The sequence below is a fragment of the Bos indicus genome, chromosome 2, assembly GCF_029378745.1.
Source record: "Bos indicus isolate NIAB-ARS_2022 breed Sahiwal x Tharparkar chromosome 2, NIAB-ARS_B.indTharparkar_mat_pri_1.0, whole genome shotgun sequence".
Taxonomy (NCBI): Eukaryota; Metazoa; Chordata; class Mammalia; order Artiodactyla; family Bovidae; genus Bos; species Bos indicus.
Window position 1 is genome coordinate 126,572,881 of NC_091761.1, and position 23,586 is coordinate 126,596,466.

The following is a 23,586-nucleotide window of genomic DNA, read 5'->3' on the forward strand; positions in this document are numbered from 1 at the left end:
GGCGCCCACCCGATCCGCTGTAACCCGAGCCCCAGCGGGCGGCCCTGGCCCTGGGTCTTTGTCCTGTATGTTCCTCTTTCGGCCCTGAGGGCTTAGCTGCTCCAGGGGAAGGAGGGCCCGGGCCCCGCCCCAGCCCAGCGGCTCCTGGGCCAGCGTGCAGCCAGCGGATCCCTGCGCCCAGACACGCACAGGACAAGCACGTAGACACTTCAACACTGCATCAGAGCCACTGCCCCCACCCTGGCAGAACTGCACCTGGGCACCCACTTCCACGACACCCCCACACCGAGCTGAGCTGTCGGGACACAGGCAGGAGGGCACAGGGTACCGCCCTGTTACTGACTGGCATGCAAACATGCAGTGCACACCAGGGCACAAGCGCATCATGGACACCACCACACGCACGAGCACTGCAGGGTGACCCACCCCCCGTATCTCTAGAGACCAACGGTCCAACACAATTGTGTGCGTGTGTGTTCTGGGCATATATCCAAACGCATGCACTGTCACACACACAAAGGTGCCACACGGGACTGCCAGTCGACCTGCCCACCGAGCACAGCCTCAGCACAATCACGTCTACCACTAGCTTTGCTCAGAGCCAGGACCTGGGAGGCACAGGCCACACCAGACAGACACGGTGCCAATGGAATGGAACATTTAATTGTTTCTGCGGTGCTCCCGGACGGGGATTGCGGGGCCTTTGGCAGAGCCTTGGCTAATGGAATCAACAAAGGTGCCCATCAGCCAGTGCCAGGCAGGGTGGCAGCCTCAGGACCGAGCTGAGGACAACCAGCACTTGGGCTGTTGCTTAAGACAATTTCTGAGACCGGTGGGTGAGGAATGTTGCTGCTGAATGGAGAAGAGGGGGCTTACAGTTAGGGGAGGAGAAGGGGTCTTGGGTTGAGGGGAGAGGCCCCCCGTTCAGGTTAGGAATAACAGGGAAGTTGGTCACAAGGTCCTTCATGGCCGGGGTGATGGCTGGGGAGGGGAATGTGATGACGAAGTCCAGGGGGCTGACTTGGCTCAGGCCAGTTTCAGGAACTCCTGCAGTGTGTTTTGTTCCACAGCCTCCACGAAGAGCTCATAGTCCTAGGGGAGGGGAAGAGAAGCGGTCACCAGAGTGCTGGCGTTCTGTCTCAGGTCTGACTCTGGCTGGTATCCTCCTGTAACGCTCCCTCCACCCCCACCCGAGGCCCATACCCCACAATACTGGTCCCCGTTGACAATCTGGGGTGGGGTGGCCTTGGGGTTGCCGGCCAAGGCTCGCATCTCGTCCCGCAGGGCGTTGTCTTGGGAGATGTCCACTAGCTGGTACTGGATGCGCTTCCCATCCAGGATGCGGGTCACCTCACTCTGCTGGGACTTGATCTGGGGGCAGAGGGCGGGTAGAGGTTAGCAGGCAGCCTGGAAGGTTGAGGGGGAGAACCCTGGGCAGGGACAAAGGGGCTGTGGTCAGGAGCTATGGTCCCCCCTGTCCCTCTACACACCCTAGGGGAGGGTTCTGGCCACAGGGAGTTGGGAGGATGAGTCAGGCTTGTGGTGGTGTGGGAGGAGAGAGGGACCACCAACCATGAGGAGGGGAGTCAGGGTGAAGGTAAGAGAGAAATTCAGGGTGGGGAGAGCCAGGAGCTCAGCAAGGGGAAAGCAGGGCAGGCCTGGGTGGAGGCTGGTAAGGGGCCACCCCCGCCCCAAGTATAGACACAGTGGAGAGAGGAAGGGCCAGATAAGGACAGGGTCAAGGATCGGCCTCGTAGTAGGGGTGCGGAGGACCCAGGATGCCCTCAGTAAATGTTCAAGGTTCAGGATGGGGCTGTAGAACCTGCCCCCAGCCCAACTCCCGGAGGCCATGCCCAGCACCTCGGCGCCCCCGCCCTGGGGGCGGGTCCCAGGCGCTGGGTCCAGAGCCCCGGAACCGCCGCCCGCGCTCTAGCCCAGGGCGCACACTCACTTCGCGGGAGCCGGTGACCGACGTGCTGTAGACGCGCAGGCCGCTCATGCTGCGGGTGGACCGACGGGAGGGCAGGCAGACAGACGGCGGTGGCAGCAGCTGCACGGCCTAGAGACGAGGCCGCCGCGCTCGGGAGCGGTTTCCTTCCTGCTCAGCCCGCGAGTCACCGCTCTCGGGACCAATGGGCGGCGCGGACAGGCGCGCGGCCGGGGCGGGGCTTGCGCGACCCCGCCCCGCGCACCGCCGGGCCCCCTCCCCTCCCCCTGGGGGACTGGGCGCGCCGGGGACCCGCGTCCCACGCAGGGCTGCCCGTTTCAGCCCTCCCCGGCCTGGGGCTCACAGTGTGAGGCCAGGGAGCGATCTGACGGAAAGGGCGGGGGGAGGGGCTTGGCAGAGGCCGCCTCAGCCTCGCCCAGGTTTGCTGCACCCAACTGGTTGCCCTCCCCCGGGTGCCACGACGCCGCTGCTCAGCTTTGAAGGTTCGGAGCTGTTCTCAGTTCCCCGCCCAGGGAACCTGGCTCCAGTCGAGCATTGTCCTGTGGGCCACCCACACATAGCTAACCCCGCGGGGCACGCCACGACAGTGACAACCCCTCGCTGCGAGTTTTCCCCAGAGCTCCTCTCCCTCCGCTCAGATAGGCAGGTTCAGACAAGGGTGGTGGCCGGAGACAGGGCCACGCCCTCAAAGAGCCAAATGGGGGCCAAGGTGAGAAAGGCTTCTAGCTCTGGACCCGGTGCAGGCAGAGGCTGGCAGTGGGGTTCCCGAGTCTGGCTGGGCCCTTGTTAAAAATCCACAGCTGGTCTGGGGGTGGCCCCAGCCCCACCGGGACTTCATGCTGCATATGACCCTCCAAAAACTTACTACCAGCAAAATGCAGGGAGTACAGTACGAGGCAGCAACCAGCCCAACTTTGGAGACTCAGCTATCTGTCTGGGGTGGGACATGACACCCCTCATAAGTCTCCCCAGGTCCAGGGCCCCAAGAATAACCCAGGAAGACAAGCCTAGCTCCTGGAGGCAAACACAGTGCCCTGCCTTGCTCTGGGGAAGCCACTTCCCTGCAGCAACCCACAGGCAGCAGACTTCCTTGTCAGGATTACTGAAACTCCATGACAAACTTGCTGTATGACTCAGGGCAGCGTCATGCAATAGAAAGTGCTGTAGGAAGAGATCTTATCCATCTCCACAGACAGAGGAGCAGAAGTGGTAGAGATACAAACATGAGGCTGGACCTGCCAAAGTTCCCTCTTTGCTGCTGTTCGGAGAACTTGGCTAAGCACACAGGCTTTGGCCCTGATAAGCCAAAATGAGGGGTGGAGTATGAATGGCAATGGAAGGCAAAGGAAAACCGAGGAGTCTGTTAAATTTTTATTTTGTAAACAAAATAGGCAATACAAACCAGTTGACATAACAAGGATTCATATAAATAACTGCTTATAAACTTTATGAGGAAAAATACCCGTGAGCATGGTGGCTGGGCTCCCAATTCAGGGTGGAGACCAACAAGGCAGCTTTGATTTTAGCAGGCAGGAGCCCAGAGGCTGAGGGGACAGCTGGGTGGGGATGCTCTGAATGGAGGGTTAAGTCACTCCATAAATAAAACACCAACTTGTAAAAACACTTAAGAAGGAGTCTCATTCAGGCCTGGGAGTGAGGTCCGGGATGCTGCCCTGCTAGCCCAAAACTTAGCAACCACCTCCCAGTGGCTGGCTCTGGACTCCTGAACTGCTCAGGACTCCCCCTCACACAGCCCTGGCTCCAGATCTAGAGGAAACCTTGAGCTGGCCCAAGGACCAGACACAAACAACTACAAGATGCTCTCTCAACAAAGAGGCAAGAGAAACCAGAAAGCAGAGCTCCAAAGGCCCCAGAGAAACAACTAAAAACACAAGCGCTATACCTTGAAGCTGACCTGTACTGGCTACTCTGAACTCTCAAGGAGCCCAGAACAGGAAAGGGAAAGGACCCCCGTCCCCAAACACAAGAGAGGCACAAATCAAAGGCCAGGCCCTGGCCCCAGCCTTGGGGGAAGGGGGTGAGCAGCTTGACAGTGCCTTGTGGTATCAATCCAGAACCATAGAGAAGAGTTTGCACTCAAAGCCCAAGAAGGGGCTACCTGGCCAGCCTGAGAACAAAGGACAAAGGGGCTGTGCTAACTACATGACCAGGGCCCCAAGGGCACGGGGCAGCTCAAGTGGGTCTCCTGTAAATAGGCATGATAGCACAGATGAAGGAGCCCTGGGTATAATCCCCAGGCCCCCAATCCTAGCAAATACTTTGCTAATGAACAGATCACCCTGAGGCATCAGTGAGAATAAGAGCCCTGAGGAAGGAGGAGTGGGCCTGGGCCTAGGAAAGTCCAGAGCCAGCTCAGGCAGGTCCCAGGAAGGCTGGCACAGAGGGCCGGAGGATTCTCAAACGGCTACTGTTACTGGTACTCAGCCTTTCCTGGCCCTTCTAAGGAACTTTGGGCATCAGCACGACCAAGGTACAGAGTGGGAATGAATGTGGATCCATCCCAAAGGATGCGGAAGGGAGTTAAGCAGCCTGTTTGTTTGCCTTTGACATCAGCTTGTTACCGGTAACAGTCTGTGAGGATTTACCTGCAGTTAATTAGTAACTCACCCTAAAAGAGTGAATCAGGATGACAGGATAAATGCAACCCAACAAGGCAAAGCCAGAGTTGGGCAGGACAAACAAGATTCTCTCACCGGCCCTTGGCCCTGTATGCAGGCTCACACCTCCCCGCTCCCACCCCTTCTCTCCGGGAATAGCAGCAGATAGGAGGCAAGAGATTGTCAGGGCAGGACCTGCTGGACGGTGCTCTCAGCAGACCAGATTCTCCCTGGGGGAGCACAGCTTGTCCACCCCCAGCATTCCTCATTGTGTGACACAGTTTTCTCCCATGTCCTGGGCATATCTATCTGACATGGTGGTCCTTAAGTCCTCGATGTCACGGCGTAGCTGCTGAACCTCTTCCAGTTTTCTCCTGATTACATCTGGCTTCTGAAAATCTAGTTGAGTCCCTGGGTGCACAGCTGGGGAGGAGAAGAACATTTTGACAGAATATTAATAAGTAAGTCAGAAGACACTTCCATGTGGAGGGGGCAGTGTGGACAGGCAGTACCCTAAGGCCTGTGGTCTTGGAACACGGCACTTTTGACAAAACAGCTAGGGATAATGGGCTAAAAGTCCTGCTGCCTAAGGGCCACTTCTGTTTGTCCTACACCCAGGTACCCATAAGGATGCCTGCTTCCAAAACAGATTTACTGAACATCTAACTGGGAAAGGTAGATAGAGGTGAGAGGAGAATGAAAGCCATTATCTCCTAGGTCCCAGACTAGTCTAAGGACTCACAGTGAATGCCCAGGAGCAGGGAGAGATTGGGGTCGTGGCCCTGGGCCCTCTGGGTCACAATGCTACAGACAGCCTGCAGATCTTGAAGACAACTGGCCAATTCCTGGTGCAGCTCAAATGCCAGCTGAGCTGTGTCTGATGAAGACGGGGACCTTGATTGGGCCTGTCGCAGGTGTTCTTGGAGCGTCAGATTCTTCTCAATGAGGTCCTGATTCTGTACTGAAAGCTGAGCAGATAGACAGGTGAGCACGTTAACTCAGGCCCAGGGAGAAGCAGAGTAACTGCACACGAATGTGGATATACATATATGGTGTGTTGAGGGGAAGCTACGAGACAAAGGCAACGTTCCCCCCTCCCCACTCCTACTAACAGACTTTGCATTGCCCCTTCCCCCATCAATATCAGGCTGTTGCTCCTGCAGGTAGGTTGGGCCCACAGGACCTCAGCACTGGAGAGGAAACTGCACCCCAGCAGACTGAGTCAGCAGCCTCCAGGTTTCTGTTCAGGAACCAGAGAAGATACTCCCGCTCCTCGGAACTCTATCTGAAGCCAGTCCCTCAGCCAACTCTGTTAGCCAGGCTATTAGAGAAGGCTTAACGTGAACTGTGAAATCTGAGGAGACACTGGTTTCAATCTCTCCCTGCCACCCTGACAAAAGTGGCCACCAGCCAGCTTGATCAGTGTGTGTCAGAGGAATAAAGTGGGCAAGAAAGACAACATGACAGCTAGTGGCTACTGGGAAGGTGAAGGCTAGGGGCTAAAGAAGCTGCTGACCTGGAGGACACAGTGCTGAAGAGTGCCCTGCCTTTTCAGCCCTTCACCTCGGTGGAGTCAGGCTTCACTACAGAGACCAGCTCATTCACGTGTATCTGTGTCTCTTTCTCTCCCTTTCCCACAACAGCTTTAACATACTCTCCTTCCCTTCCTACCACTATTCTGTTTTAAAGACAAGGCATAGAGTTCCTCCACTAGTCCCAGCCCTTCACCCACACTGGGCCATATGACCATCTTTGCTCTGGGAGCCTCCTTCCTAGGCACTTGGCCAGTGACCTTGACCGCCCCCTGCTGACAGCTCTGTTTACTCCAGGAGGATCACCAAACCTTCAGTCTTCTTGAACCCTTCATCCCCAACCCCACAAACCTGTGGCTGCAAGAAGACAAAATAAGAGAGAATGATTTTCCATATCCAAAATGCATTACTGGGTAATTACAGCCAAAGACAGGCTTAGGACCTTTAATATAAAGGATGATGCAATGTTCCTTCTTACTCCTCCAAAAAAGACTTCTCAAAATGTGGGGGGTCTTGTGGGAGTAGGGATGGGTAGAGTACACAGAGAAATTAGGTTTGTAAAGACAATGCCAAGAGGCCTAGCTGGTGCTGCTCACCTCTTTCACAGCTGTGCGCAGCTGCTGCAGGGCTGTCTCCCTCCTTTGGGCCTCCTCTTTCAGGGCCTGGCTTGTTCCTTCTTCTTGAGCCACTTCCTGTTCTAGGCTCTGAATCCCATGACAAGGAGGGTGGGAGAACACATCAGAGGCAACAAGTCTGGGTCAGACTACATCGCCTCTGGTCTGGACTACATAATAGTAAAGCCCCACCCTGCCCACACGCTGCTGCTAAGATTATTTTGGAACAACCCTGATCTGTGACTTTCCATCAAAACCCTTCTCGAGCCCCTGACCATGTACCATCCGAGGTCAGGCTCCTCAGAAAAGCATTCTTTTAACAGGTCAGCCTGGCCTTTACCTACTTCTGTATCTTTACCTCTTTTTACCCTCCACATCACCTCCACTCTAGTCACACAGACTGACTGGCCTTCATCCCCAAAGATTCCAGCGCCAATACTGTTGCTCACTTTTCTTTGCTTTTGCCCAGAATGCCCCTCTGCTCTGTCAGTCACCTGGGAAACTTCCCACCTCAACCTTTCTTCATCTGCAGATCAGATTCAATTAATCCCAACCTTGCCCTGCTACTAATACTCATGGCTCATGAGTACATTTGTTGGCTGTGCACTTGATTCCTCTATTAGACTGTAACTTTCTCGACGGCAAGGAATGTTGTTTCAGTTGAGTTCAATTACTGATTGAGCACTCACTACTGACAGGCACTAGGGACACAGAAGACACCACCAGGCATTCCCGTCTCTGAGGAGCTCACAGCCAAATGCCCTTGACAACTGTTGTTTAGTCACCAAGATGTGTTCCACTCTTTTGCCAGCCCATGGACTATAGTCTACCAGGTGCCTCTGTCCATGAGATTTCCCAGGCAAGAATATTGGAGTGGGTTGCCATTTCCTTCTCTAGGGATATTCCCAAACCAGGGATCAAACCTGCGTCTCCCGCACTGGCAGGCGGATTCTTTACCACTGAGCCACCAGGGAAGCATTGTATATTAATAAAATAAATGGATGTAAACATTCACTAGGCTTGACTATCTCTTTAGAGGACTTGAAATCTGTGAACTAAATAGACCCACATGATGGCAATGGTAGAATAGAAACTGCTATTAATATGGAAGAAGTTCCCAAGACACCCTGAGAGTACATTATAGCATAGTATATTAAATGCTTTTGACAGAGATGAGAAGGAGTCGAGGGCACGCTCTCAGTCACCTAATCTAGTTCTGTGTATGTGTGTTTATGTGTATAGGGGTGGTCAGGGTCAGGAGAGGGAGGTATATATAGACTTGTTATCTTTTGCCTCTCATTCTGTTCATTCCAATTTCCCTCTGGTTTTGAAACTGATTTGGACAAATTAAGTATAAATAATATTTCTGAGCTTTTCCATTTTGTTTTAATAAAACATTAAACAGCCAAGGAGAACGTCTCACCACCACAAAAGACCCAAGGTGACCATTTTGAATCCACCTAATTCCACCAAATTCACCTGACATTTTAATTTGTCTTAGAAGTCTCATCGTGGGTAAATATACATTTAAAATGTTGTGGAGGGCTTCCCTGGTAGTCCAGTGGTTAAGAATACACTTTGCAATGCAGGGGACACTGGTGCAATCCCTGGTCCAGGAAGATCCCACATGCCTTAGGGCTGGTGAGCAAGCCCCTGTGCCCCAACTACTGAAGCCTGCACACCCTAGAGCCTGTGCTCTGCAACAAGAGGAGCCACTGCAATCAGAAGCCTGCATACTGCAGCTAGAGAGCAGCAACCAGTTGCTCCAACTAGGGAAGGCCCTCTCAAAGCAACAAAGACCTAGCACAGCCAAAAATAAATATTTTAAAAATAAATAAATAAAATGTTGTCAAGAGTTCCAGGAAACATACTTTGAGATCCATTAAAAACTACTAAAATCTTGGGATTTTAAATGGATGTAGGGAATTCCCTGACTGTCCAGTGGTTAGGACTTCCTGCTTTCACTGCCAAGGGCCCATGTTCAATCTCCAACACAGAATTAAGATTCTGCAAGCTGCACAGTGAGATCCAAAATAATAACAGTAATAAAATAAATGGATGTAAACATTCACTAGGCTTGACTATCTCTTTAGAGGACTTGAAATCTGTGAACTAAATAGACCCATGAAGGCAATGGTAGGACTGAGCTTTCAGCTGTTCCTCGGTGGAAGTGCATTTCACCTGTTTTGGTATGAAAGCCTCTTTTAAAATCCAGAGAGAACCTGTACCTACAATTTCTTGGAGAACCCAATTAAGGACACTCCTACTCTGGTCCAAAATAGAAACCAGGAGTTGTCTTTAATTTCTGCAACAGACTTGCCCTCCAGCCTTGCCTCTCTCCAACTGCCAATCTTCTTCCACACTCAAGTCTGAGCTGCAAACCTGACTACAGCACACCCCAACGAAATGCTACGGTAGATTCCCATCACCCACCTAAAGAATAAAAGCTAACTTCACTGGACAGTCCAAGCCCTCCCATAGCCCAGTTCTCCAGCTGCCACCTTACTCAACACGCAAACGACTTACATAAACCCTGCTGTCACATGCCTTCATGTTCCTACCCATGATGTTCCTTCTATCAGAATTTCAATACCATCCTATGCTAGCCTCCTCATTGCCTGGCTAACTCCTCCTCCTTCTTCAAGCCTCATGGTCTCCAGAAACCCTTCCTTGATCTCCCCTACTTTCAATGACTCTTTTATGCTCCCGCAGGGTAATATGGATGCTCTCACTGCACTGTGCTGAATGAAACCTCTTCCCAACAAGATTGTAGGCCACAAGCACTGATTTGGTCTCATGCTTGTACCCCTGGATATGTGCTAAGTCACTTCAATTGTGTCTGACTCTTTGCAATTCTGTGGACCACCTGCCAGGCTCCTCTGTCCATGTGATTCTCCAGACAAGAAGACTAGAGTGTGCTGCCACGCCCTCCTCCAGGGGATCTTCCTCACCCAGGGATCGAACCTGTGTCTCTTACATCTCCTGCACTGGCAGGCAGGTTCTTTACCACTAGCACCACCTGAGAAGCCCGAAGCTGGTACTCTTAACACCGAGTAAATCGCAGGGCAAAGAATAGGGTTGGCTGAATTCTAGAAATTCCATCAAGTCCTGCCCATCATGTCCCAAGGATTCCAGCTCACCTGTACTTGTGAGTGCAACTGATCAATCTTCTGCTGTTGCCTCTCCACAATCTGAAAGGCAAAGTTATCAAGGACGATTGCAAGCACATGCTAATAGTGGGGCCAGATGGCAAGAGGCTGCACTAAGATCTGCAGTTTGACTATTATCACAACTGGCTACAGCCAATTAATAGTGAGAACAGAGTGAAAACAAGAAATATAAACCAGACTCCCTATCCTGGCTACTTAGCTTCACAGTCCTGTGCTCCGGCAGAGGTTTAAACAAAGAGGAACACAACACGGAGGACCTATGACTACCATGGGGAAGTCAGGTGGAGAGAGACCCCTTCACCCTGATGACTGTCGGCCAGTAGAATCAACTTCATATACAGCCAGTGTACCTTCTGGTTCTTTGGTAGAGGACATAACTGAAAATTCAGTTTAACGAAGCCAGTCCTGTTTAGGGCTATGACAGTTTTTCACTAATAGCTTTGGTCCCACTGTTCAAGGAGGGAACCTAAACAGGTCCAGTGTCCTGTCCTATGAGACCCCAGGTACTCTCTGAACCGTTTCTGGGTCTTTTTTGCTGACCTTCAAACAAGTCTCTCTGGTAGGTCCTGGGCTCCTTCTTCTATGCTGAATTAGGGCCACCTCACTGGCTAACACTCTGCTCAATGCAAGAGGTTCTGTAGAGGGCCTGAGTCATGAAGGAAGTGTACCAAGCTTCAGTGCACCATTTTGGTACATCTAAGTTTGGATATTCAAAGGCATGCCCTTCCCTAACTTTGCTTGTCAGTACTAAGGATGGCTATCTAAAATGTGAATTTATTATGCAGGGATGGCTTCTAGGAAAAGAAAGGAAAAACTCTGGGTAACAGATGCTAGGGGGCTTAGGGCCAGAAATTCATGGTTCCCTACCAAAACCCAATCTTCTGCTTCCTCTAAGCCTACCCCCTTACGGCCTGGACGCCCTCAGTCACCTTTCGAAGGGAATCACATTCCTTCTGCCAAGACTCCATTTCCACTTGGGGACCTCGTCCTTGTTGAGCTGGACCATCTCCACTGGCATCTTCCACACACTGCTCATCTTGCAGGCTGAAAGACAGTAGCCTCTTCAAGAACTCTAAATCAGAGAGATGTGGCTTTGATTCCTGATACTGCTATTTACTGGGCAAGACAAGTAGGCCCTTCCAAGCCATAGCTGGGGATAATTGCTTAGGTCTGTTTAAAGTAGGGAATGCCACACAGAAGCTGCTTGCTCAGTCTATGTTAGTTCCCTTCCCTAGAGGTCAGCACCTATACAATGTGCCAGCAATTCTTTACCTACCCAAGGCATCTTTATGCTTAGATATTTAAAAGTAAACATTCACCACATGTATTTAAATGACAAAAGTCACACATATAGGATAGAGAAATTTTAGAAAATACAGAAAAACACAAAAAGTCCTTTTTTCTTTGCACACCCAGTCTGGGACAGACCCAACTTTGTCCCCTAACCACAATCACTTTCATCATGGGCCATATGCTGAGATAAACAACAGGGTTACTGTGGTTGAATGTGGGATGAGAAATCCAATCCATCCCATTAAAAACTGGATTTGGTCCAAGAGGCTGTTGAAACACAGCCACGACATTTTCAGAAACTGCTATTAATATGGAAGAAGTTCCCAAGACACCCTGAGAGTACATTATAGCATCTTGTTTTGTTCTCAGAATCTGCTGTGTCAATTGAGAGCAATCCCTAGGGCTAAGGAGAAGTAACAGATGCTCCTGGTAGCCTTCACAAGATTCACCATGTGGATAACCCTCAGTCATCAGCACCAGGATCTACTTCTGCAAATACAGATAATCACTTTCCAAAGTGCTCCCATTCATTCAACACATACATATTCAAGAACTATTACCCAATACTATTATGATGCCAGGCACTGGGTTGGATCTTTCCAAAGGACAGTGGAAAACCCCACTGCACCACTATACCACTCACATTCCATCTCAAAGACACAGTCCCTGCTCATAAACAGTTTTCCTATTACTTACAATCCAAAGAAAACAAAGCTCAGAGAAGTAAAGTGAGTTGCCCAAAGTCAAACAAGCAGTGAGTAGGGTAGCCAGGACCAGAACCTAGCTCTCTGCTTCTTTTTAAACCCCTCAGGGATATTTGGAGAAGACAGTGGCAGCCCACTCCAATACTCTTGCCTGGAAAATCCCATGGGCAGAGGAGCCTGGTAGGCTGCAGTCCAGGGGGTAGCTAAGAGTCGGACATGACTGAGTGACTTCACTTTCACTTTTCACTTTCATGCATTGGAGAAGGAAATGGCAACCCACTCCAGTGTTCTTGCCTGGAGAATCCCAGGGACGGGGGAGCTTGTTGGGCTGCCGTCTTTGGGGTGGCACAGAGTCGGACACGACTGAGGCGACTTAGCAGCAGCAGCAGCAGGGATATTTACCTATGTTGGGTGGAGGAGAAGTCAGCTTCCCTCTGTCTCAGGCTTTCCAGTTGAACCTCCTTTTCTCTGCAGGCTGCCTGGGTCTCCTCCAGCAAGCTCTCCAGCTCAGTCACTCTCTCCTGCAGCTCTGTGCTCTTCAACTCAGAATCCTTAAGCTGAGAGACAGGATTCCATGCTTAGGTCAACAAGCAGGGAAGACTTTAGGTATATTTCGAAAACTTTGCAGTTCAGTTGTGATGTGAGTCTGGACCTGACTCCTTTGGGATTTTCCTTTCAGGACACCACAAGGTCACTGCATGCAGCAAAGGTTGAGAAAGCCCCTACCACCACCCACAACTTGCCCCAGGTATGCTTGGTCATTGCTGCTACCTGCTGGCTCTGTTTCTGATGATCTTCCAGAGTGGGCAGGTCAGCCAGGTAGCGCTCCAAGGTCTCAATACGCTGCTGCTTCTCCCGGTTCTGCTCGGATTCCTTCTGACATTTCTTTTTCAAATTATTAATATGTTTATCACGACCCTTGACCTATTGGAAAGAAATGTTAAGAATCCTTCTCCACTGATCCCTCTACCATCTTGAACGTTAACTATTTTCTTATAAGTGAACACTGTCTTTGACCTTAGGACTATAACTGTTTTCTACTACCATGAAGGCAGGAAGTTGAATAAACTTTGCCATTGGAGATTAGGACATAAAATGCAGAGTTATCACAACCAGAACTTTCCGTTCAAGGGCAAGGAAGAGGGGATTCTTGGGCAGTTTTCAAAACCTGGTAGCTCTACTGTGTAATAAAAGAATTTCTCTGGTATTTGTTCAAGTTCCTGGAGGTAACTTCTAAACTCTTAGAATATCCCAAATAATAAATATGTCTTTGTTATTCACAGTGGACCAGTTCAGTTCAGTCGTAAAGAGTCGGACACGACTAAGCATCCGACTCTTTGCGACCCCATGCAATGCAGCATGCCAGGCCTCCCTGTCCATCAGCAACTCCCGGAGTTCACCCAAACTCATGTCCATCGAGTTGGTGATGTCATCCAACCATCTCATCCTCTGTTGTCCCCGTCTCCTCCTGCCCTCAATCTTTCCCAGCAACAGGGTCTTTTCAAATGAGTCAGCTCTTCGCATCAGGTGGCCAAAGTATTGGAGCTTCAGCTTCAACATCAGTCCTTCCAATGAACACCCAGGACTGATCTCCTTTAGGATGGACTGGTTGGATCTCCTTGCAGTCCAAGGGACTCTCAAGAGTCTCCAACACCATAGTTCAAAAGCATTAATTCATCTGTGCTCAGCCTTCTTTATAGTCCAACTCTCACATCCATACATGACCACTGGAAAAACCATAGCCTTGAGTAGATGAACCTTTGTTGGCAAATTAATGTCTGCTTCTTAATATGCTATCTAGGTTGGTCATAACTTTCCTTCCAAGGAGTAAGCATCTTTTAATTTCATGGCTGCAATCACCATCTGCAGTGATTTTGGAGCCCAAAAAATAAAGTCAGCCACTGTTTCCCCATCTATTTCCCATGAAGTGAAGGGACCAGATGCCATGATCTTAGTTTTCTGAATGTGGAGCTTTAAGCCAACTTTTTCACTCTCCTCTTTCACTTTCATCAAGAGGCTCTTTAGTTCTTTGCTTTCTGCCCTAAGGGTGGTGTCATCTGCATATCTGAGGTTATTGTTATTTCTCCTGGCAATCTTGATTCCAGCTTGTGCTTCCTCCAGCCCAGCATTTCTCATAATGTACTCTGCATATAAGTTAAATAAGCTGGGTGACAATATACAGGCTTGACATACTCCTTTTCTTATTTGGAACCAGTCTGTTGTTCCATGTCCAGTTCTAACTGTTGCTTCCTGACCTGCATACAGGTTTCTCAAGAGGCAGGTCAGGTGGTCTGGTATTCCCATCTCTTTCAGAATTTTCCACAGTTGATTGTGATCCACACAGTCAAAGGCTTTGGCATAGTCAGTAAAGCAGAAATAGATGTTTTCCTGGAACTCTGGTTCCTCTGCCTTTTCTAAAACCAGCTTGAACATCTGGAAGTTCATGGTTCACGTATTGCTGAAGACTTGCTTGGAGAATTCTGAGCATTACTTTACTAGCGTGTGAGATGAGTGCAATTGTGGCAGTAGTTTGAGCATTCTTTGGCGTTGCCTTTCTTTGGGATTGGAATGAAAACTGACCTTTTCCAGTCCTGTGGCCACTGCTGAGTTTTCCAAATTTGCTGGCATATTGAGTGCAGCATTTTCACAGCATCATCTTTCAGGATTTGAAATAGCTCAACTGGGATTTCATCACCTCCACTAGCTTTGTTCGTAGTGATGCTTCCTAAGGCCTACTTGACTTCACATTCCAAGATGTCTGGCTCTATGTGAGTGATCACACCATCGTGATTAACTGGGTCGTGAAGATCTTTTTTGTACAGTTCTTCCGTGTATCTTTGCCACCTCTTCTTAATATCTTCTGCTTCTGTTAGGCCCATACTGTTTCTGTCCTTTATTGAGCCCATCCTTGCATGAAATGTTCCCTTGGTATCTCTAACTTTCTTGAAGAGATCTCTAGTCTTTCCCATTTTATTGTTTTCCTCTATTTCTTTGCACTGATTGCTGAGGAAGGCTTTATCTCTCCTTGCTATTCTTTGGAACTCTGCTTTCAAATGGGTATATCTTTCCTTTTCTCCTTCGCTTTTTGCTTCTCTTCTCTTCACAGCTATTTGTAAAGCCTCCTCAGACAACCATTTTGCTTTTTTGCATTTCTTTTCCATGGGGATGGTCTTGATCCCTGTCTCCTATACAATGTCACGAACCTCCATCCATAGTTCATCAGGCACTCTGTCTATCAGATCTAGTCCCTTAAATCTATTTCTACTTCCATTGTATAATCATAAGGGATTTGATTTAGGTCATACCTGAATGGTTTAGTGGTTTTCCCCACTTTCTTCAATTTAAGTCTGAATTTGGCAATAAGGAGTTCATGATCTGAGTCACAATCTGCTCCCAGTCTTGTTTTTGCTGACTGTATAGAGCTTCTCCATCTTTGGCTGCAAAGAATATAATCAATCTGATTTCAGTGTTGGCCATCTAGTGATGTCCATGTGTAGAGTCTTCTCTTGTGTTGTTGGAAGAGGGGTGTTGGCTATGACCAGTGCGTTCTTTTGACAAAACTCTATTAGCCTTTGCCCTGCTTCATTCCGTACTCTAAGGCCAAATTTGCCCATTACTCCAGGTGTTTCTTGACTTCCTACTTTTGTATTCCAGTCCCCTATAATGAAAAGGACGTCTTTTTTGGGTGTTAGTTCTAAAAGGTCTTGTAGGTCTTCACAGAACCATTCAACTTCAGCTTCTTCAGCGTTACTGGTCAGGGCATACACTTGGATTACCATGATATTGAATGGTTTGCCTTGGAAACGAACAGAGATCATTCTGTCGTTTTTGAGATTGCATCCAAGTACTGCATTTCAGACTCTTCTGTTGACCATGATGGCTACTCCATTTCTTCTAAGGGATTCCTGCCCACAGTAGTAGATATAATGGTCATCTGAGTTAAATTCACCCATTCCAGTCCATTTTAGTTTGCTGATTCCTAAAATGTCGATGTTCACTCTTGCCATCTCCTGTTTGACCACTTCCAGTTTGCCTTGATTCATGGACCTAACATTCCAGGTTCCTATGCAATATTGCTCAATGGACCACAGCGTACCATAAATGCATTTATGCTAATTAGATGACTCAGAACAGGAACTGATCACTACAAAAACCAATGGAGTTGAACCCAACTTCCTGTGAAAAGGGGACAAAAACAGGAGATTTGAGTTCAATCATGCCTATATGATAAAATCCCAATTAAAAACTCTGGACACCAAAGCTCAATGGAGCTTCCAGGTTGATGAACACATGCATGTGCTGGGAGGATGACAGGTTCTAATTCCAAGAGGGAAAAGGTATGGAAGCCCTGCTTTTAGGACTTTCCCAGACCTCGTCCTATTTGTCTCTTGGCTTATCATGATTTGTGTAACAAAACTGTCATCTGTGAAATTACTGTACCTGAAGGTGTCATGGGAACCCCTGGATTTATAGCCAGTTGGTCAGAAATATAGGCAATCTAGGGAACCCAAAACTTGCAGTTGGCATCTGAAATAATAAATAAGCATAGTCTTTTGGGGGACCGTGTCCTTTAAACTTGTGGGGCCTGATGCTAACTCTGAGTGGTTTGCATCAGAACTGAATTGCAAAAGTATATATAACTGTATAGGTAGTATACATACAGCCCACCTGGTCTATTCTGATGAGACAGGTAATGGATTCCTCTCTAAACACTTCATATTATATAAAGCTAAGCAATCATCTGGAAGGGCTAAGGAGACTGTAAACTCTTTGAGAGAAGGGGCTGTGTCCATTTTGCTTTTATCAAATCCCCAACACACAGCACAATGCTTGGCACTAAGCAAGCAATCAATTAAGATTAGTTGAATGGAACCTTTTCTTTACTATTATGGCTTTTTCTTTGGCTTATGAAAAAGGAAGCTGGAGATAAAGCAGAGAATAAGGCAGATTTATTGATGCCAAAGAGGCTCAGGCCTAATTTGATCCAAAGACAATACAGTACTAAGAAGGATCCCTGAAAATCAGTTAAAAGCTTTACCCCAGGTACAATCTGTATCGTTCAAGCTCCATGTGATTCTCCAGACTCTCACATCTTAATATGCATCAGAATCACGTGGGAAGCTTATTGAAAATGCTGATGGCCAACTCTTAATTTAAAAAATGGTAGGCCAGTCAGAGATGTTTATTTTTTCTCCCTTCCAAAATATTTCTAGAATGACAGGCATAAAATAAAATACCAATTTTTAAAAGGCAACAGAGGAGACAAAAGTATACAAGATAGGGGCTTTCGTGACGGTTCAGAAGAGACCTGGGTTTGATTCCTGGTCTGGAAGATTCCACGTGCTGTGGAGCAACTAAGACCCAGAGCCACAACTACTGAACCCACGCTCTAGAGTCCCAGAGCCACAACTATGGAAGCCTGCATGCTCTGGAGGCTGTGCTTCACAAGAGAAGACAATGAGAAGTCACACTACAACTGGAGTGTAGCTCCTGCTCACCACAACTAGAGAAAAGCCCATGCAGCAAAAAAGATGCAGCACAGCCCCCCAGAAACAAATAAAAAAAGTATGTAAGATAGTTCAAGATGTTTTCAGAATATGAAAGGGAATGGGAGGGACAAATGATTTGGAGCAGAGGAGTTATAATTTGCAGTAGGAGTCACAGACAACTTGGAAGACAATGTGCCCTTCACAACCCACAAGAATCCCTTTACTTGAAACACAAGATACCTGAGGCAGGTAGGTATCAGCCATAAACCTGAAAAATAGGGGAATTCACTGGAAGTCTATATTCAGGTTAGCTGGATATCATTCTCACCCTAGGTTTTCCCAAAAGGAGACTGGAGATTTATTCTTTGAGGAGAAATCAAATCAGAGAGAGCCCAGCTCAGGGGTATCAGTCATGGCAGAGAGAGACAGAGAGTGAAGCACTGGGTTGAAAATAAGCATAAATAAGAATCTATGTGTAGAACTATGGGACTTTAAATCTAATTTCCTTCTCAGTGTTGAGAACCCAAAGGCCAAAAGCATTCCTGTCCCCAGCCTCCCCACCAGGCAGCAGGCTGAAGATTCTTTTTTAGAGAGAGTAAGATGAGACATCAGATATTGACATTTAAGGGTTCCCAAGTGAAAAGGGAAGACTAAGTCTGATCATCCCACAGAGAAGCCCACCATGCAACTTCCATGAACCCAGAGCTTCCATGCAATTTAAAAATACTATATTCTTAAATATGAGCACTCTTTCATTCAAGGATCATCAATCCTCTAACGTGTAAGACACAAAAACAAAATAAGACCTGAAAGAAACACTATAAGCAGATGCAGATATCCCAAAAGGCATAATCAATATCATCAGAGAAAAGATACTGCATTCATGAAACAAAAATAGCAAAAAAATGCATTAAGTAAGAGAACACTATTCAAAAATACAGACGTATATGTCAGGAGAAAGAAAAGAGTTGAGGACAGCTAATTCTGTAGAGTGGGGCTGATATTGATATTGATGTTGATGTTTGATAACATGTTGGTTATTTAACTTAGACACATGTATTATTTCGATTACAAGTTTTTTTTCTCTGTTTTTTCAAACAAGCCTCTAAGTCCACGCTGTACCAATGCACCAATATCGCCTGGTAAGATTGTCAGAAATGCAGAATCCCAGGGCTGCCTCCCCTTCCAAAACTACTGAATCTGGATCTGTATTTTCATCAAGATCTCCAAATGATTCTTAAACACATTAAAGTTTAAGAAGCACTGCTTTAGCTGACTTTGATGCAAGTGGTCCAGAGCTAAACATTATTAAACCGGTCCCCCAAGAATATCTGTATTAGAGCAACCTGTGAACAGAACCAGAAGATTTAGCTCCTTCTATGAAAACCAATCTCAACCTGAGGCAATTCTAAGAGCACTGGCAAATATGTAAAAACTCCCAAAACAACTGCATATGTGGGATTCTTCACCTACTTTTTAGGTAGAAGTGAGAAGAAATCATGCTGAATGATGTACCACAGGTACATCTTGCAACAGTACCATTTGGTATGACTGGTCAGACTGGTTTTTCACCTAGGCCAGCTGGTTCCCCATCACGACCTGGGACAGGGAGAGATTATACACTGTCTGTGATAGTTTTGCGGGGATGAAGCAGGTATGAAGGGTTCCATTTCAAACAAACCAGTCCTGCATGAGAAGTCAATGTAGGGTGTCTCACCCAATTGTCTCCTCCAGGTTCCAAGAACAGTTTGGCAGGAAAGGGCTGACTGCCAATTCTTTTGTGAATTAGAAAGCTATCAGCTCCTTAGCTCACCCTTTCTTCTTGTTTCTTCCCTTCCTCCGAATGCTTCTGCAGTGCCACTCTGAGTGACTCTCTGATGAGCTGGACTTCAACTTCTGAAGCAGAGAGTTTCTTTTCAAGCTCGATCTTTTCTTTGCTCAAGGCTTCTGTCTTCTGTGCAAACTGTGCACGTAAGAAAGTGTTCTCTCGCTGCAATTCCTGCAGAAAGATTTGCAATATGTAACTGTTCCTTACCTTGAGAGTCCCATGTACTTTACTTATACCTAGCATACTTTGTGGTCGAATATCAATTTTCTCTAAGAATTTCTGCAAGCAGTGCTTCTCAAAGTGTGGTCCTAGGACTAACAGGGGCTTCCTTGATAGTTCAGTTGGTAAAGAATCCACCTGCAATGTGGGAAACCTGGGTTTGATCCCTGGGCTGGGAAGATCCCCTGGAGAAGGGAAAGGCTACTGACTCCAGTATTCTGGCCTGGAGAACTTCATGGACTGCATAGTCCATGGAGTCACAAAGAGTTGGATACAACTGAGCGACTTTCACTTTTAGGACTAACAGCTTCAGCATTACCTGGGAACTTGTTAGAAATGCAAATTCTTAAGTCCAACTCCCAGGCCCAGTGAATCAGAAACTCTGGGGACGGATGTTAATAATCTGTGTTTTAACAAGCCCTCCAGGTGATTCAGATGCACACTCAAATTTCGAACCACTGGCTTAAAGCAATATTCAAGGACGAGTCATGTAACAAAGGAATACAGGACAATACATCAGCAGACCTGGGCTCAAGGCCTGGTTCTCCTCCACTCATTCTTTATATGACTTAAGGCAAATTCTTCCTCCTTCCTGGGACTCAATTTTCTCATCAGTAAATGAGAAGACTGAGATATATTTTATGTAATGGCCATTCTCACACTAACATTCTGATTCTCCAAGATGGAACATTGTCTTAAGAAGCCCACTAGGTGGCAAAGCCAGTACAGTACTATAGTCTGTCTAATACTCATCACTCAAAAGCCCAAATTGCAGAAGAAGCTTGGCCAACATCGTTCAGAGCTACTGACCTGAGTGAAAGCATAGTTTTCCCTCAGTTGCTCCTAGACATGGAAGAATAAAAATGGGAATGGCTCTAAATCCAGTGCTACCTCTGCTTCTCTCTTCATTTGGCCAGGGCTGGTAGATCAAGACTTCTCAGAACATCACTCAATTCTAGGACCTTACTATGAACCTTGCTCTGCCTTCCTTTTCTCCCAAGTATGTCCTGATATCAAGGCACCTGGACTTCCACTTGATTCCATCCTCAGGCCTTTTCTGCCCCCTCAAGAGCAGAACAGGAGATGTTCTATAATTAAGAATGTTTACTTTCTGAGGGCAAGAATACCTTACTTCACTTGGTCCATTTTCTATCTCCTGGATACCTACCAGTGCCAAGCACAGGGAAGATACTGAGTTATGACAAGCAGAATGCCATCCTGGCTGCCAAGGCTTACCTGCAGCCTCAGCAAGCAGACGTCCCCAAAGGGGGCAGGGCGGCCTAAAAGAGCACTGTGGACTTGCAGTTCACTCTCTCGCACCTTCTGCTCCAGCTGAGAGATATGTTTCCTCTGCCTGCAAAAGTCAGAACAGAATGAGGCCCAGGGTCCCTGACACAAACCCACTTGTAATATGAGCCCCAACTTTTCTTAAATAGGTAAAAACCTATTTACAAAATACACTTTGTAAACAAAGACCTTGGATTCTCGGGTAGTGCTGAAGGAGGAAATGCAAAGAAGAAAACTGACTGAGGCAAAATGAAGAAAGATCAGCTGCAAAGACCCAGCTGCCTCCTCTAGGCATTCCCCACAGCCCCTACAGAGATATGTAACAAACCTATCATATTATTCACACACAGAACTAGGCTACTTATCATGAGGCAAAGTAGGGGTCTAAACAGAGGAGGATGCACTGCCCTTGGGGAGATGTCATCAGTTGGGGGCCTATGGCCCCTTGCCCCCTTACTTGTCAATAAGGAGCTCCTTTTCCTTCAGAAGGTGTTCATTACTGTTCAAGATGCTCATCCATTGTGCTGGGTCTAACGTGGGCAATGAAGGAGAAAAACCAGCAGGATGGTGGCAGACGGCTCCATTCTGAAGCTGGAAGACAAACAGGCCCAGTGGGACTTAATGTTAACCTACAGGCACCTGAAAGCACCTATAAAGTGCCCAGCTGTGTCTGTAGTCAAGATTCACTTTGGCTCAGTTGGAGAAGGCCCACTGTTTATGAAATAATTTTAGCTCTGATGCATGACTGGAAAGAACCTGCCTGACAGACTTCTGCCAACTGGACACTCCCTGCTCAGAAAGGCTCTAGTTTCTAAGAAAAGGTCAGTTTATCTTTCTTTATCTGGAACAAAAGCAAATCAGAAGCTAAGATGCCCTCACCAACCAGGAAAGGAGAATGTGTCTTGCTTCCTTTCTCCCCATTCTTAGTAAGTACAAGAACTTTCAAAAAACAAAACAAAACAAAACAACAAACACAAAAGTAGTACAGTGGAAAGAATACGGGAATAAAAGATAGTTTTGAACCCTAGAGCTCTGCCACTTAAACCAGCTCTGTGTCTCTGGACAGATTAGTTATTCCAAGAACCTGGTAAATTTCTACATTTACCTCATCAGAGTAAGGATCAAATAAGATTCTGTATGTTAAAGTACCTAGCCTAGTGACTGTTATGTAAGTACATAACACATAATCAGTGTTAGTGTCCTACTTCTGGGTTTCTCTTTGTAACCCTCTGCTTTGGAGAACCAATCTGGTGTTTAGAACCAACAGATTTGATGACATTCACAAGATTGCCTATCTACAAACATCTTCCCTCCTTTTTACAAACACTTTCTTTGGAGTCAAAACTTATAAGAAAACCTATATAGTTCTAAGATAAGCACAGAAACTGCAAAGTCCAAGGAAAGAAAGGCCTCTACCTGCATTTGCTCCATCTGTAAACGGATCAACTCCAGCTGCTGCCGACAAGTGCTGAGCTCACAAGATCGCTCGCGGGAATGCCAAGGGTCAGGATTCGGCTGCCACACCTGAGAAGGTAGAGGCTTGGAGAGCCCAGGAGCAGGCTGGAGTCCCAAAGGAAGAACCCCACTGCTGCCAGGGTGTGGTCCATTCCGCTCACATACTGCCCCGCTGCCCGGTGCCTTCTTGGTCTCAGGCAACCCTTTGTATAGCTCCTTGTTTGTGTCGGTTCTTGGGTTGTGGAAGTAGACTCGGTAGTGGGGATCTGAATAAAGTGTCTCCAGCATTGCCGACTGATTGAGGGTAGACTCCATATTGGGAACATCAAACTTTCTCGCTTCTTCTTCTCTTTCATGGCCCACTGCTGGAAACCAGGATTGCTCAACTCCATTTTCTCCAGCAGCACCACAAAGATACATGAAATCTCTAGAAAGGCCTGGAGAACGTTTCATTGAACTGAGGTCTCCATTTCTTGTCATCCCCACACTTTCAGCCAACCCTGACAAAGGAAGTTTGGTAGAGGATCCGGCAGCAGAATTTGGCTTGGAAGGAGAGGTCCCCAAAGTAGAAGGTATCACATGGGCTGTTGGAATGGTTACGTGGCTTTTGATGGGCTGGAAAGAAGGACTGCTACTTGAACTGCAAAAATCTGTGGAGAGAATAGTCTTCCGTAAGTCAAAATCAAAGCAGCAAGCTTTTTTTGAGTTTGGCTGCTATGCCAGACATTCTCTGCCCGAGAGCAGGCAGAGAGGGCACTTTCACAAGTATCAGGCAGAAAAATATAGCAGCCTAAATGGGAGATGTGTGTTCTAGGATCTCAAATGCCATTCCCAAGGCAAACCAAAGAAAGGTAACATTGGCTTCACTTTTAATTTATACTGTCCTTTGTATTTGAAAGGGCTTCCCTGGTGGCTCAGAGGTTAAAGTGTCTGCCTCCAATGCGGGAGACCTGGGTTCGATCCCTGGGTTGGAAAGATCCCCTGGAGAAAGAAATGGCAACCCACTCCAGTATTCTTGCCCAAAGAATCCCATGGACGGAGGAGCCTGGTGGGCTACACTCCACGGGGTTGCAAAGAGTCGGACACAGCTAAAATCCTGCCAGTCAATAAAGCTGAAAACTGAACTTAAAAAAAAAAAATCACTTACTTAAGGGAACTGGATTAGGTCCTACTCTTCCAAGAGCTGGGCGACTCTAAGCTATAATCCAATCTAATAAAAATGTCTTTTCCAAGGGCTGCTGGAATCTTCTTTGATCTCCAAAAGCTCCACAGCAAAGGTGAACAATGGATCTAAACTATGCAAAGAATAAGGCAAACTGGATAGTGCTGCTTTGTGTCTGGGGCAGGGAGCACTGCATCTGAATCAGGATTCTGCTCTCTCTCCCACACGCCAGACCTGACTGCCAGGATATGTCAAGTTATTCTTAGC

General features: G+C 47.5%; 2 protein-coding genes across 4 annotated transcripts in view; both read right to left on the minus strand.

Annotated features, from left to right (window-relative positions):
* Positions 1-641: 641 nt before the first annotated feature.
* SH3BGRL3 (SH3 domain binding glutamate rich protein like 3) lies at positions 642-2,168 on the minus strand. The gene is made up of 3 exons (XM_019980744.2): positions 1,952-2,168; positions 1,204-1,371; positions 642-1,092 (listed from the first exon to the last, which is right to left on the minus strand). Exons 1-3 carry the CDS (start codon positions 1,997-1,999, stop codon positions 1,027-1,029), a joined length of 282 nt encoding a protein of 93 aa, XP_019836303.1. The 5' UTR covers positions 2,000-2,168; the 3' UTR covers positions 642-1,026.
* A 1,138-nt stretch (positions 2,169-3,306) lies between these two features.
* Positions 3,307-23,586, minus strand: part of CEP85 (centrosomal protein 85) — a 36,312-nt gene continuing 16,032 nt past the window's right edge. For 2 of the 3 annotated variants that reach the window (XM_019980709.2, XM_070776005.1), the window contains exons 4-14: positions 22,119-22,807; positions 21,160-21,293; positions 20,652-20,769; positions 19,182-19,367; positions 12,651-12,803; positions 12,282-12,436; positions 10,812-10,926; positions 9,853-9,903; positions 6,695-6,802; positions 5,309-5,534; positions 3,307-4,989 (exon numbers count right to left, since the gene is read on the minus strand). In XM_019980709.2, the coding sequence (XP_019836268.2) occupies positions 4,832-4,989; positions 5,309-5,534; positions 6,695-6,802; positions 9,853-9,903; positions 10,812-10,926; positions 12,282-12,436; positions 12,651-12,803; positions 19,182-19,367; positions 20,652-20,769; positions 21,160-21,293; positions 22,119-22,807 (2,093 nt within the window). In that variant the 3' untranslated portion in view covers positions 3,307-4,831. Of the gene's footprint in view, positions 4,990-5,308; positions 5,535-6,694; positions 6,803-9,852; positions 9,904-10,811; positions 10,927-12,281; positions 12,437-12,650; positions 12,804-19,181; positions 19,368-20,651; positions 20,770-21,159; positions 21,294-22,118; positions 22,808-23,304; positions 23,525-23,586 lie in introns of those variants that run through there. The other variant, XM_019980723.2, reaches the window with a different exon arrangement.